General features: G+C 37.4%; 1 protein-coding gene across 6 annotated transcripts in view; it reads right to left on the bottom strand.

The window, feature by feature from the left end:
* Positions 1 to 12,832, bottom strand: part of EML4 (EMAP like 4) — a 156,162-nt gene that overhangs the window by 49,748 nt on the left and 93,582 nt on the right. For all 6 annotated transcript variants that reach the window (XM_047744155.1, XM_047744154.1, XM_047744156.1 and 3 more), the window contains 3 exons: positions 3,700 to 3,823; positions 2,302 to 2,451; positions 1,292 to 1,361 (listed from right to left, as the gene is read on the bottom strand). In XM_047744155.1, the coding sequence (XP_047600111.1) occupies positions 1,292 to 1,361; positions 2,302 to 2,451; positions 3,700 to 3,823 (344 nt within the window). The remainder of the gene's footprint in view (positions 1 to 1,291; positions 1,362 to 2,301; positions 2,452 to 3,699; positions 3,824 to 12,832) is intronic.

Genomic DNA, 12,832 nt, shown 5'->3' with positions numbered 1-12,832 from the left:
TTCAGTGGGTGCAAATAAATACTGCTACCAAACAGAACTGTCTGCCATCTCTAAAAAGCAGTAGGGATGGATAAACATCTAATATAAACCAGCTACTACATTAGACATGACCCCAAAGAATCTTGAGGAGGTATTTTCTTCTCATACTATGAACACAAGAAAATAACAACAGTGATAATAATAGTAGCAGAAAATGATTTAGTATTTTATTTACTATGCCATATACTATTCTAAGTACATGTATTAATTCATTTAATCCTCACAGTCCCATGAACTATGTACTATAATAATCACCATTTAACAGATTAGGAAATGGAGATATAGAGATTTGAATAACTTGCCCAAAGTTATACAGGTTTTGTTTTTTTTTTTAAGATTTTATTTATTTATTTGACAGAGATCACAAGTAGGCAGAAAGGCAGGCAGAGAGAGAGGAAGGGAAGCAGGCTCCTTGCTGAGTAGAGAGCCTGATGTGGGGCTCGATCCCAGAACCCTGGGATCATGACCTGAGCCGAAGGCAGAGGCTTTAACCCACTGAGCCACCCAGGCGCCCCCAAAGCTATACAGTTATTAAAAGGCAGAGTTAGAATTCTAACCCAGGCAAATTTTCTCTGGATACTCCGCTTTTAACATTACCTTAATTCCTGGAAAATAATACCTTTTTTTCCCTAACCAGTGTCCAATAAATTGCTAAACAAACAGTTCTTAAATAGAATTTGAAACCGGAAGGGGCCTTAGACTCATCCAATATAGCCATTCCAACTCCTTTTCTTTAAATAAACTCAAGCCAGAGAATGTCATGGGTACAGTCAGACACAGGTTAATCAGTCATTGATAATACTCTCTGTTGATCCTTACAAGTAAGATATTTATTACATAAACCAACTTAATGATATTGAGTAGGAACTGAAATTTTTAAAGTGTTATCAGTTCCAGTCACATATAAAATCAAGTCCATCAATATAGTGAAATTTTACTATCTTCTGGCAAACACTGATAAATTATGCTAAGTTAAAAAAAAAAAAAAGTAAGAAGCTTCTGAGTCCTCCCAATTTTACAAATAAATAGTCCCCTTAGGGAGAATATTTCCTTTTAGAGAAATATTTAAGTAGTATGATTCTCTTTTGTTTTTTGGGATGTTCTTACATTCTACTATTTTTTCCCTCTTATACTAGAGATACCTTAGCAGCATTTAAAAGAATGAAGTAAGCAAGCCATGGTTAAAAATACAATCAATTCCATTCTAATGGCAACATCACTGGTACAGCCTGCAGAACACTATGCCACTCACCCTTCCATCTTTATCCACTCCAGCTATCTGTCCAGTTGCGATCCTAATTTTGTCAGGATGTACAGCAAGGCTAAAACAGCATTATTAACAACAATTTTAAATATGGGAAATGAGAAACAGCTGAAATATGCCTTAGTAACAACATCTGTCAAACATTTTTCAGTTTTTAATCATTAAAAAATTCTCGTGATTATCTGATTTTCTTTAGCAAATCAACCACCTAAGTTTTGACCATACTTTTTCTTCCTTTGGTCAACTAAAACAGACAAATTAATGGAGCAGTAAATTCACATCTGTGGCAGGATAACTTAAACTGTCTTCATCTGTTCAAGTTCCTTTCTAATCTTGCACACGCGCATGCAGTCAGATGGTTTTATCGTAGTAAAGATGCGGTACTGCACGGTACAAATGTAACCTATTACAACAACAGCATTTTCCCCGTTTGCTGTATCCTTATGCATTATTATTGACTGAACAGTTCTTCTATCATTTCTACTTTTCTACAAAGGAACACAGTAAACACAGTACCTCCAAACTTTTAAAATTAAGAGTTCTTAATGCTGAACTCTTGTTAAGTCAAATATGGAGCAAGAAACTCTTAAGAACAAACTGAAAATAGTGCAGCATATATGCCCACATTTTTCATGATAAACATGAGACTAGCAAAATTTTTAAAAAGATGTCTTCCTGTCTATATCTAGACTCTTTATACATCTTGAAACCAAGGGATAAGCTCATTGAGAATGTAAAATTTTTGTTCTTAGTATGTATTGCTCATAACTTTCCAGAAGAGTATCAATTTAAATTATCCTAAGAAACAAAAGTGCTTTAAAAGTTCCACTATAACTTCCCCATATTAAAATGCCACTTTTTCAAATACATCCTACAGCATGCCTTTAATATCCTTAACATCTGAGCTCTACACAAGAAACCATTTCTGAAAAAACCCAAATTAAAAAGAAATGCAAAAATGACAAAGAAAAAAAAGACAAGTATTCAATGATACCAACCATTTCACACAGTCTGTGTGACCCAGGTAGTGTCGCTGAGTTCTCTCCTCATAATTAAACAGTACTACTACTGATGCTATGAAATACACTATTTCTCCGGTAGGAAGAAGGTAAACATTAGCACGACAGTCCTTTCCTCGATAACCGTATCTTAAACACAAAAGTCAAGGTTTTTAATAAACACAATTTTTAAGGTGTAAACTAACAAGCTTTTCATGGATACCGAGGGGCATGAGAAAGGTATAAAGAAAACAGGAATGCATCAGAGCTAGGAAACTCAAGTCCTGCCACTATCCAAGGTGCAATCCCGAGTTTTTAATATGCATAAATCTTAGTTTCCTCATTCCCCAGACAAATACATATTGAGTTCCTAACATGTGGCAGGCACAGGCTGAACATACAGTTCTGAACAAAACAGAGGCCTGTGTCCCTGAAGATTATGCTCTCTCAAAGATGACAAAACCAAAGACCAAAAATATCATTAGAAATTGTGGAAAGAAAAGTAACAGTATCCCAGGAGAAAGCATAGAAGGAACACCTAATTTAAATGGAGAGAAAGTGAGGAGAGGGATCAAAAGAAGTGCTGAGAAAATGACATTTGTGCTTGACCTAAATGAGTAAGACAGCCAGGCACAGTTTAGCAGGCAGAGTGTTTATTAAAAAGTTGTACAGAATTACAGGATTGGTGATCTTTCCCAGGCTAATTTCTACAGAAATGAGGGAATGAATGAAAAGGTAGGGGAAAGAGTGTGGAGTAGAATGGAGGCAGAAAACGGAGTTCAAACTACTAGCTCCATTCTGCTTCATGGAGTTTCTCAAAGGTTCTAAGAGAAAAATTTCTAAGTGAAATTAAGGGAGCTCTTTTATATAGTCATTTTTTACAAAGTCTGGCTGAGAAGTTACTTCTGGAATTAGAATCAATCATATTAATTTGAGCTTGTAATAAAATAATTTACATTATTTCGCAAGTTATAAAATACTTAACTGATGTTTCCTTATTTAATTCTTACAACAGCTCAGTAAAGTAGGAGTTATTAACCTCTTTTTATAAGGGAAGTAAGGTTCATTGGGGGTGGCAGAGCTGAGACTCAAACACTAGTCTTCCCATTCCAGTCCAATGCCTTCTCTACCATGCTACAAGTAGCTGCCACGATGTACATACAGTACCGCTTGTCCTATCCAAAGACATGAATTTGGGTGGTTTTAAATTGGTAAGAGCAAAATATATATAATATGTGAAAGATGAGAAGTAACATCTCTTTACTTTCTCAAGTGGTTGTGATATTACATTTATTATTATTTTTGTATAAAGATAATTTTGATAGAGCTTAGGTAAATGAATTTTTCTTAAACTAAAGACAAAGCAAACAAAGTTGCTGTCACAGTAGAGAAGGATACACCCACTCCAGTTTCAGCTTCTCAGGAGGCAGTTCTGTTCTGATGTCATCATAGTTTTCAACATCAGAAGGAATGAACATTGTAATTGGCCGACCTCGCATAAACATTTTAACATATTCTCCTTCTGTTGAAACACAAGACAAAAGTTAAGTCAATTTTCTGAATAATCATAGAAAAGTGGACTACTATGGTGATATAGTAAGAACAAGACAAAAAATAGCTAGTTCATAGTTCTATTCTTATTATACATAATTATTTTTATATAAATACCTTGTCTAAACATTGCAGGAAAAACTACTGTTCATTCCTTAAATGAGAATAACTATTTTCACAATTAAACTAAACTAAATTAAACAAGAAGGCCAGGAAAGCTGAGGTAGAAAAATGGAAAAAAAAAATCATAATGAAAGTTTTCCTAACAGTTGAAAATAAGAAACAGATTATCAGGGCAGACAACAATCATGTCTACCACATTACTTCATCAATCTACTGATTTTTTTTAAAAAGATTTTATTTTTTGAGAGAGAGAGAGAAACACAAGCACACAAGCAAGCACGAGTGCAGGGAGGGGCAGAGAGAGAAGCATGTTCCCCGCTGAGCAGAGAGCCCAATGCAGGACTTGATCCTGGAACATCGGTATCATGAACTGAGCTGAAGGCAGATGCTTAACCGACTGAGCCACCCACACGCACCAACCTACTGATGTTTAATGAGACATACAAAAAACATGGCCTGAGACTACACCATGAGGAGAGGAGTCATACAGCATCATAAGTCAGGATGTGGAGAGAGAACAAGAGCTCTGCCACATATAGTGAGTACAGCTAGAAGGGAAAGAAGACCAACTTCCCTCACTTCACGACTGTGCCAACAATCAGGGTTGGGTCTAAACTATTTTTTAAAATATTTTATTTATTTATTTGACAGAGACACAGTGAAAAGGAAACACAAGCAGGGGTAAGGGGAGACGGAGAAGCAGGCTTCCCGCCGAGCAGGCAGCCCAATGCGGGGCTTGACCCTAGGACACTGGGATCACGACCTGAGCCAAAGGAGATGCTTAACTGACTGAACCACCCAGGTGCCCCGGGTCTAAACAATTTAATTCAATTACAATACACTAACAGTTTTTAAGACAGTGCTAGGAAATATTTTTTTTTAATTAGCAGTATAGGTTCTAAAATAGCTCTTATTTACATAAAGCAATAGTTGTTTATAAGATCTGCAACAATCTAAAACTAAAGATGCTAAAGTCTAAAATCAATATGTATTGTGTACCTTTTATAAAACCAAACAAAACTTCCCTGAACAGATGAGACTATTTCTTGAAAACAAAAACCAAAAAACAACATCCATTCTCCATCCCAGCATCCCAATGACCAACATATAGCTAAGTTTAGTAGATGGTGACAGTGATGGTGAAATGGCCACAAGAAAACCTAAACAGGAAGGAGAAAGTAAGGGACCTGAGTACAAAAGGATAGCATGTGTCCAGCAATTACGAACTTGTTTGGCAGGATATGAAAAAACAGCGGAAAGAGACTGAAAATGTGGACATCAACCATAGGCCGATACAACTCTAGGGCCTCTAATATAATGACCTAAGCTACCAAGAATAAGAATATATAATTCAATAGTTTACATAATGAGAACCATGGAAGAAGGAAAGATAAATTACTTGATGAATGTCTCCAAGTATTTGTGCTTATTATGGGTGAGAAGTTCAAGTTATTTTTATTATTATTACTCACTTGTGTTTGGCCTCATGGTTAGATCTAAGAACAGGCTGAGACCTCCCACGCCACGGTTTTCACACCACATGATACAGGGCTTCATTACTTCTGAACTAAGAGTGGGTTCTGCTTCCTGATGATTTTTAGCATTGCTGGGCTTGATGAGAACTAAATGATTACCAGCTGCAACTACTTCTTTTCTGCAATCATCTTTATTGGCGGCATCTTGTCCTTTTTTTGTATAGTTTACTTTCTTATCATCATCAGTTTGTTATAAAATTTCCCTCGTTCTTTTTTTTTTTTTTAAAGAATATAAATTCTTGGGGTCCCTGGCTGGCTTAATCATAGAACATGTGACTCTCGATCTTGGGGTTGTAAATTTGAGCCCCACACTGGTGTAGAGATTACTTGAAAAAAAAAACTTAAAAAATGTATATATAAATTCTTAGAGGCAGATATCCTGTCCATTGGAATTTCCCGCAGGATCTCTGATCAAAGGCGTGTGTCATAAATGTTTTCTGGATGAAAAAATAAAGCTATTAGCAGATGTTTCTACCACTTAGTTGAGATTAGATGTCCAGCCAAAGGGATGGATTTAGGAACAGCATTATCAAAGAAAACAGAAGTTCTCCTTTGCTAACAGAGACAGCTCAGAATACCACATTGCTTCCTCTGTCGATTATTCTTTACCCTTAGCAGCACAAGCAACTAAGTAAAAGCAACTATCTAGTGCTTTCTAAAGAAACTATCTAGTCAACTTTTCTAATATAAAAATGGCAAAGCATGTCAGGATGAAAATGTTTTCTCTGCCTGGAAGCTGGCAGTACCTATGTTGAGGGCCAAATACATAAGCTAGGAACCATGAATAAGTACTGAGATTGAGGGAAGCAATCCATTATAGTGGAAAGAACATGAGCTTTTGGGAAAAGACTGATCAAGATGTAAATTCCAGCTTTACTAATGACTAGCTGTTTGACTCCGGCCTAGTTTTCCTAATACACAAAATGACACTAGCTACTTACCACCTGCAATTATGACTCACTGAATAAGACGTCACACTGTAAGGGGTAATATGAGGTCCTCAACAAGTATTCCCTTCCCTTTGAGAATGATTTGTACCATTCTGGACCTTGTCTAGGAACTGCTTACAATATTTACTTGGGAGAGAGAGAGAGCAGAGAGAGAAAGAGAACACGTGGTGGGGGGTAGGAGAAAGGGGAAGGGAGAGGGAGAAGCAGGCTTCCTGCTCAGCAGGGGACCCTACATGACCAGAGCCTAAAGCAGGTGCTTCACTGACTGAGCCATCCAGATACTCCTATCATGTACACTTTAAAACAGGGGTCACAAATTGACTTGCCTACCTACTGGCCCACACAGAAAATGCAAATGAGAGCAGTAAAAGAATACAGGATGACTGACTGGGACTCTGGGACCACTGGCACACCCCATGCTCGTCAGGGAGGCAGTAGCTACTTTAAGTCCATGAAACATGTGGACCAAGTGTTGCTAGATATTCCCATTTTTTTAAAAGAGAAATGGGAAATCTATAGTTTATTGTTATATCTCCCGATTCTTAAATATTTAATCCCTGTGGGGAAAAAGGGGAGAAATACCATGTGAAAACCTAACTTTGGCCTGCATACCACAGTCTGTGAACTGTTGTGTTTTGTTTTGTTTTGAATAAAGAATACAGTCTTTACCTTGGGAATCAGGTAAAATACAGTCAAAGAAGAGTCTCTTTTCTCCTCAACCACTGTTGAGTATATATTCTCACTGCAAACTTGTTCTTGAGACCGTCAGACTTCTTGACCTTAGAAAGGATTTTACAGTCCATTTATCTGTTTTACCCCAATGCTACCTTCTAGCCTTTCTTACTGTAAAACTACAGTTAACACGAAAGTCAAGAAGGGATGGGCCATGGGACCAAGGAAGATTATGAGATCAGTTATATTTTTCTGGTGTTCCAGAACAACAAGCAGAGGAAAAGAAATTACTAAACTCTCATGATAATTAGTAAACACAGTATAGAACTTTTCATTATTCAATAATGAAGCTGCTTTTTAGTGAAATGTTATTAAATCTCAACGTTTTATTTCTTACTTGGCACTGTGAAAATTCCTTGGACTGAGTAGGAGGCTATACAATATAGTAGACAGAATACAAGATTTGTAATCAAGTCAGACCTTGGTTTGAACTCCAGCTTTACCACTTACAAGTTTATGCCAATAAAAAAATTTTTTTAAGAGAGGGAGGGAGGGAGGAGGGGTGGAGAGAGAAGGAGAATCTCAAGCAGGCTCCATGCCCAGCATGGTCACAACTCTAAGATCATGACCTGGGCCAAAATTAAGAGCTGGACACTTAATCAACTGAGGTACCCAGTGGCCCTAAATAAATCTAGTCAATGACAGCTTAATTATAAAAGAAGAAATTCTGTGAAATGCTATTGATAAAAATACTACAATCAATACCGAAATATCATTAGTTTGTTTCTCTAAACACATATAATGTTGGAACTCATAGAAATTTGAGAGTTCACCTAGTCCAACCCTCTACTTTTAGAGAAGGGGAAACCAAGGCTCAGAGAGGTCAACTGACTTTTTAGACTGTGTTCTAAAATTCTGTTTATGATTTAGAATTTGTGAAACATTTTCATTCTAAAACTATGTTTTAGATCTGCAGCATTCAAAACAATAGCCACTGATTCTGGAACACTTAGAATGTGGCTAGTCTGAATTGAGATATGCTATAATTGTACAATACAGATTTTTAAGTCTTAGTATAAAAAAAGGGAAAATACGTCAATGACTTTTTTGTACTGATCACACACTGAAATGATATTCTGGATATACTGGGCTAAATATATTAAGCTTACTCTTACCTGTGTCTTTTTACTTTTTAAAATGTGGCTACTAGAACATTTTAAATGACATATGTGTTATATTTCTACTGGATAGTACTATTCAGACACTACTAAGGTCCTCAAAAGTCCAATTACTAGACAATACAGCTTACTTATAATCCAAATAGAAACTTGTGGTTTGTACCCCAAGAGTAGAAAATCAGAGAGTACAAAGGGCAAAGAAAATATTTCTGTTCTATTATCTTTGGAAGAGTGAATGCTAGGCAGAAATATTTAATTTTTACTTTTTTTTTTTAAAGATTTATTTATTTCTTTGACAGACAGAGATCACAATTAGGCAGAGAGGCAGGCAGAGGTGGCAGGGGAGGAGGCCTCTGCTGAGCAGAGAGCCCAATGTGGGGCTCGATCCCAGGACCCTGAGATCATGACCTGAGCCGAAGACAGAGGCTTTAACCCACTGAGCCACCCAGATCCCCCCCCTCTTTTTTTTAAAGATTTTATTTATTTATTTGTCATAGAGAGAGAAGCGAGAGTGAGCACAGGCAGAGGCAGAGGGAGAAGCAGGCTCGCTGCCAAGCAAGGAGCCCGATGCGGGACTCGATCCCAGGACGCTGGGATCATGACCTGAGCCGAAGGCAGCTGCTTAACCAACTGAGCCACCCTGGCGTCCCTCCCCCCTTTTTTTTGAGAGAGAGAGAAAGAGAGAGAGAGGAGAGCTTGTGCAAACAGGAGGAGCAGAGGGTGAGGGAGAGAAAAGCTCAAGCAGACTCCACACGGAGCACAGAGCCTGAAGCAGGGCTTGATCCCACCACCCACTGAGCTCATGATTGAGCTCAGGACCTGAACCACAAGAGTAAGATGCTTAACAGGCTGAGCCACCCTGATGCCCCTCGGCAGAAATTTGAAACACTTGATGTTAATACTTTCCTTCCTTTGTCCTTCTCACTGCTGGTACTTCTCCTTTGGTCTACTCTTGTTAATTCAATCTTCCACTTTAGCATCTCCCCTAGGCTGCCCTATCCTGCAAAGTGCTCCAAACTGCCAAATGACCTTCATACTCCTTAATCCAGACTTTTTGGGACAGTTGTCTAAGGTGTTCTGAGAAAAGCACTACTGCTGAAATTATTCCAATAGATATAAATAACTAGTTACTAAAGTTACTTATTTAAGTAAACTCTATCCCCAACACGCTCTACCAACTTACACAGCCAGGTACCCCCAAAGAAAGGTAAAGGGGAGGAAGAAGTTAGTACCCGGCATACTCTGCTCTAACATCAGTTCCTCTAGTGCTTTTTCCCCCAGAGCTTTCTCCCTTTTGGAGAGTAAACAAACAAACAACCTAAAGGCTTTCAGAGGCAACAGCAGAGCTTTGGGGTTTTGGATTATGACTATACTAATTTGTATAATGGGTACTGCCTATAGAAAACCTTCTGAATGTCTTGAATCCTTACAGTTTAACACATCTTTTTCCCCAAAAGTTTCCACTTTAGATATCCACTTTTATTTGTATTTTACAATCTTTACAACTAAAGAGCCCCCCCCACTCGCTGAAAATTGTAATTTAAATTTTATATGTAACAATAATGTAGTGGAGTGTGATGCTATCTAGTTCCATCAAATAGGAAATTGGAGAATCTTAATTTAGTTTGAGCTTTTACCAGTTCCATTCCCCAAAACCATGGAGCCCAAGAACAGGTGATTAAACAAAAGGTTAGAAATACTGACTTTAATTTTGTAGTACATAATGACAAAGAGCATTTTAGGTAGGCTAAAATCTTTTCATAAAAAGAAATTCTCAAAAGATTTCAAGTCCTAATGATCCGGTTATATTGTAATAATAATTTAATATTTCAAAATCCAATGAAACAATGTAATCTGTAAGTATCTTTGGACTTTGAATAAGTAACTTGATTTGTACAATAAAGTCTAAATTTCACCCCTTTCCAAAGGTCTAGCTATAAAAATAGATAAAATGTAGATCCCCAAATAAAAAAGGGAGTGTGAATTTAGAAGGATATAATCTAACCCTATTTTGCAGATTAAAAAATTCTTAGTTGGGGTGCTTGCCAAATAGTACATAGTTTTATTTGCTAGGACAAGAACCCAGGTCTGAAAAATATGACCAAGTAGTAAAATGCTACCTTAATTTTCTTTGTTCTATAGGAAGACTTCTACTGGTTGGTAAATTTTACTGAATTCTTAATTACATAGGGGCAGGGCTGGGGGGCGGGGGTGAAGGTACACAACACCAAGGTATAAAAGAAGTAAACCTAGCCCCTTAGGAGCTTACACAGAGACATAACCAAGTCTTAGGTAACTGCTAATCAACTCTTAAATGACAGTAATAAGCCCACCTGAAGTTACTTTCCTGAATCTAAATCTCCTTTAATCAAATTTCTCTTTGTTATTTTGTTTACAACTCTGCCATTAAATCACTTCAAGATAATCAGATATGGGCATTTGCTTAAGCATTTTGGATTATTTTTACTCATCCTAAAAAAGGTTTTCTTTGGGAAAAGATGGGAACGAAGTCTAGTCCAACAATGAGACACATATAACTTCCAAAAGACTTGTGGCGATATTGCTGAAAACTTTCCTGAATTAAGTAAAATATGGCTGTTATGGTTGTATTTTAAAAATTGCCTCAAATCACTCACTTATATCCCCAGGAAAAGTTATTTTAAGCACTAAATTAAAGTTTTTTAAAAATTTTACCTGAATATATCAAATCGGATTTAGTTTTTTAAAAATAAATTCAAAAGAGAAACTTCAGCTAGAGCAAAGTCCAGCTTTTTTTAAAAAAGAGTTATTTATTTTAAATATTTATTTATTTATTTATTTGACAGATCACAAAAAGAGAGAGAGAGGAGGAAGCAGGCTTCCTGCTGAGCAGAGAGCCCGATTTGGGGCTCAATCCCAGGACCCTGGGATCATGACCCAAGCCAAAAGCAGAGGCCCCAACCCACTGAGCCACCCAGGTGCCCCAAGAGAGCACGAGCACAAGTGGTAGGAGGGGCAAAGGGAGCAACTCTTCAAGCAGACTCCTCACTGAGCATGGAGGCCAAGGTGGGGGCCTAAAGCGGGGGAGGGGAGCTAGACCCATGAGATTGGGGGGGGGGGGGTAAGCAGAAACCAAGAGTCCAAAGTTCAATCAACTGAGCCACCCAGATGCCCTGCCTTTAGCTCTTTTTCTTTTTTAAAAGATTTTATTTATTTCAGAGAGAAAGAGAGCACGAGTGAGAGCACGTGAGGGGAGGAGCAGAGGAAGAGGGACAAGCAGACTCTACGCTCAGCGAAGTGCCAGACCCGGGGCTTGATGTCATGACCTAAGCTGAAATCAAGATGGATGCTTAACCAACTGAGCCACGAGGCACCCCTCTTTTTCAATTAACTGTAATAGAAAGAGAACCAGCAGGTCACAAGGGAGCAATAAAAACCTATATACGAAATTCTAATTAAAGAGAGGCTTCACCTTTACTTTTAATGTTTTATTAATCAATCAATTAATTAATTAAAGATTTATCTGAAAGTGAGAACAAGCACAAGGGGGAGGGGCAGTAGGGAGAAAGAGAATCACAAGCAGACTTGGTATGGAGCTGTAGAGCCCGATGTAGGGCTCAATCTCAGGACCCTAAGAACACGACTTGAGCCCAAACTAAGAGTCAAAACTACAAGTCGGACACTTAACCAACTGCACCACCCAGGTACCCTATGTTTTATTTAAAAACAACCTGAGTTAAAGCAAAATGTAAAGATTAAATAAATCTGGGTCTTTAGTACACATGTGCTTGCTATATTATTTGTACATATTTTTAGAAATATGAAAATATTTCAGTCTTTTAAAAATTAAAAGCTTTATTAAAGTAAATAATCAACAATATTTTTGTAAAATTGTTCCTTGGAAAACCAATTGCACAGTTTAAGAACATGGCATGTGATTTCCTATGGTTCTTTCTGCAGCCTTAGTATATATATCACTGATCAACTGTACCTCTTTTCTGCTAAACCTAATCATAAGTTTCAGAATTCTTTTCTAAGTGCTTCAGGAAAATAGTAACAAATGACAGAGTAAGAAACACATACGGAGTCTAATTGCCATTTCTGGACAGAGTGGATTTTTTACTATGCTAACTCATTTAAGTGGCAAGCTTGAGGAATGGAGATTTTTCTGGTTAATTGCATTTTTCCAGTTTAGATTTTTAAAAAAGCTTATGCCTGTGGCTTGTGAAAATACAGTACAGATGAAGTCTTTAACCAGAATAAAATAAATATGCACAAGATAAGGATGTTCTGTTATGAAATGTCATATTCTCCATGTCCAAAGGGGACAGGTTGGACTTTTTTTTAACTGAAGATAGGAAAAAGAGGATGCCAGGAACTCATATATATATATGAGTTAAAAAAAAATATATATATATATATATATTTTTTTAAGATTTTCTTTATTTACTTGACAGAGATCACAAGTAGGCAGAGCGATAGGCGAGAGAGAGGGGAAAGCAGGCTCCCTGCTCAGCAGAGAGCCCCATGTGAGGCTCGATCC

The sequence above is a fragment of the Lutra lutra genome, chromosome 9 (assembly GCF_902655055.1).
Source record: "Lutra lutra chromosome 9, mLutLut1.2, whole genome shotgun sequence".
In the NCBI taxonomy this organism is placed as follows: Eukaryota; Metazoa; Chordata; class Mammalia; order Carnivora; family Mustelidae; genus Lutra; species Lutra lutra.
This window is presented reverse-complemented; position numbering and strand designations above follow the sequence as displayed.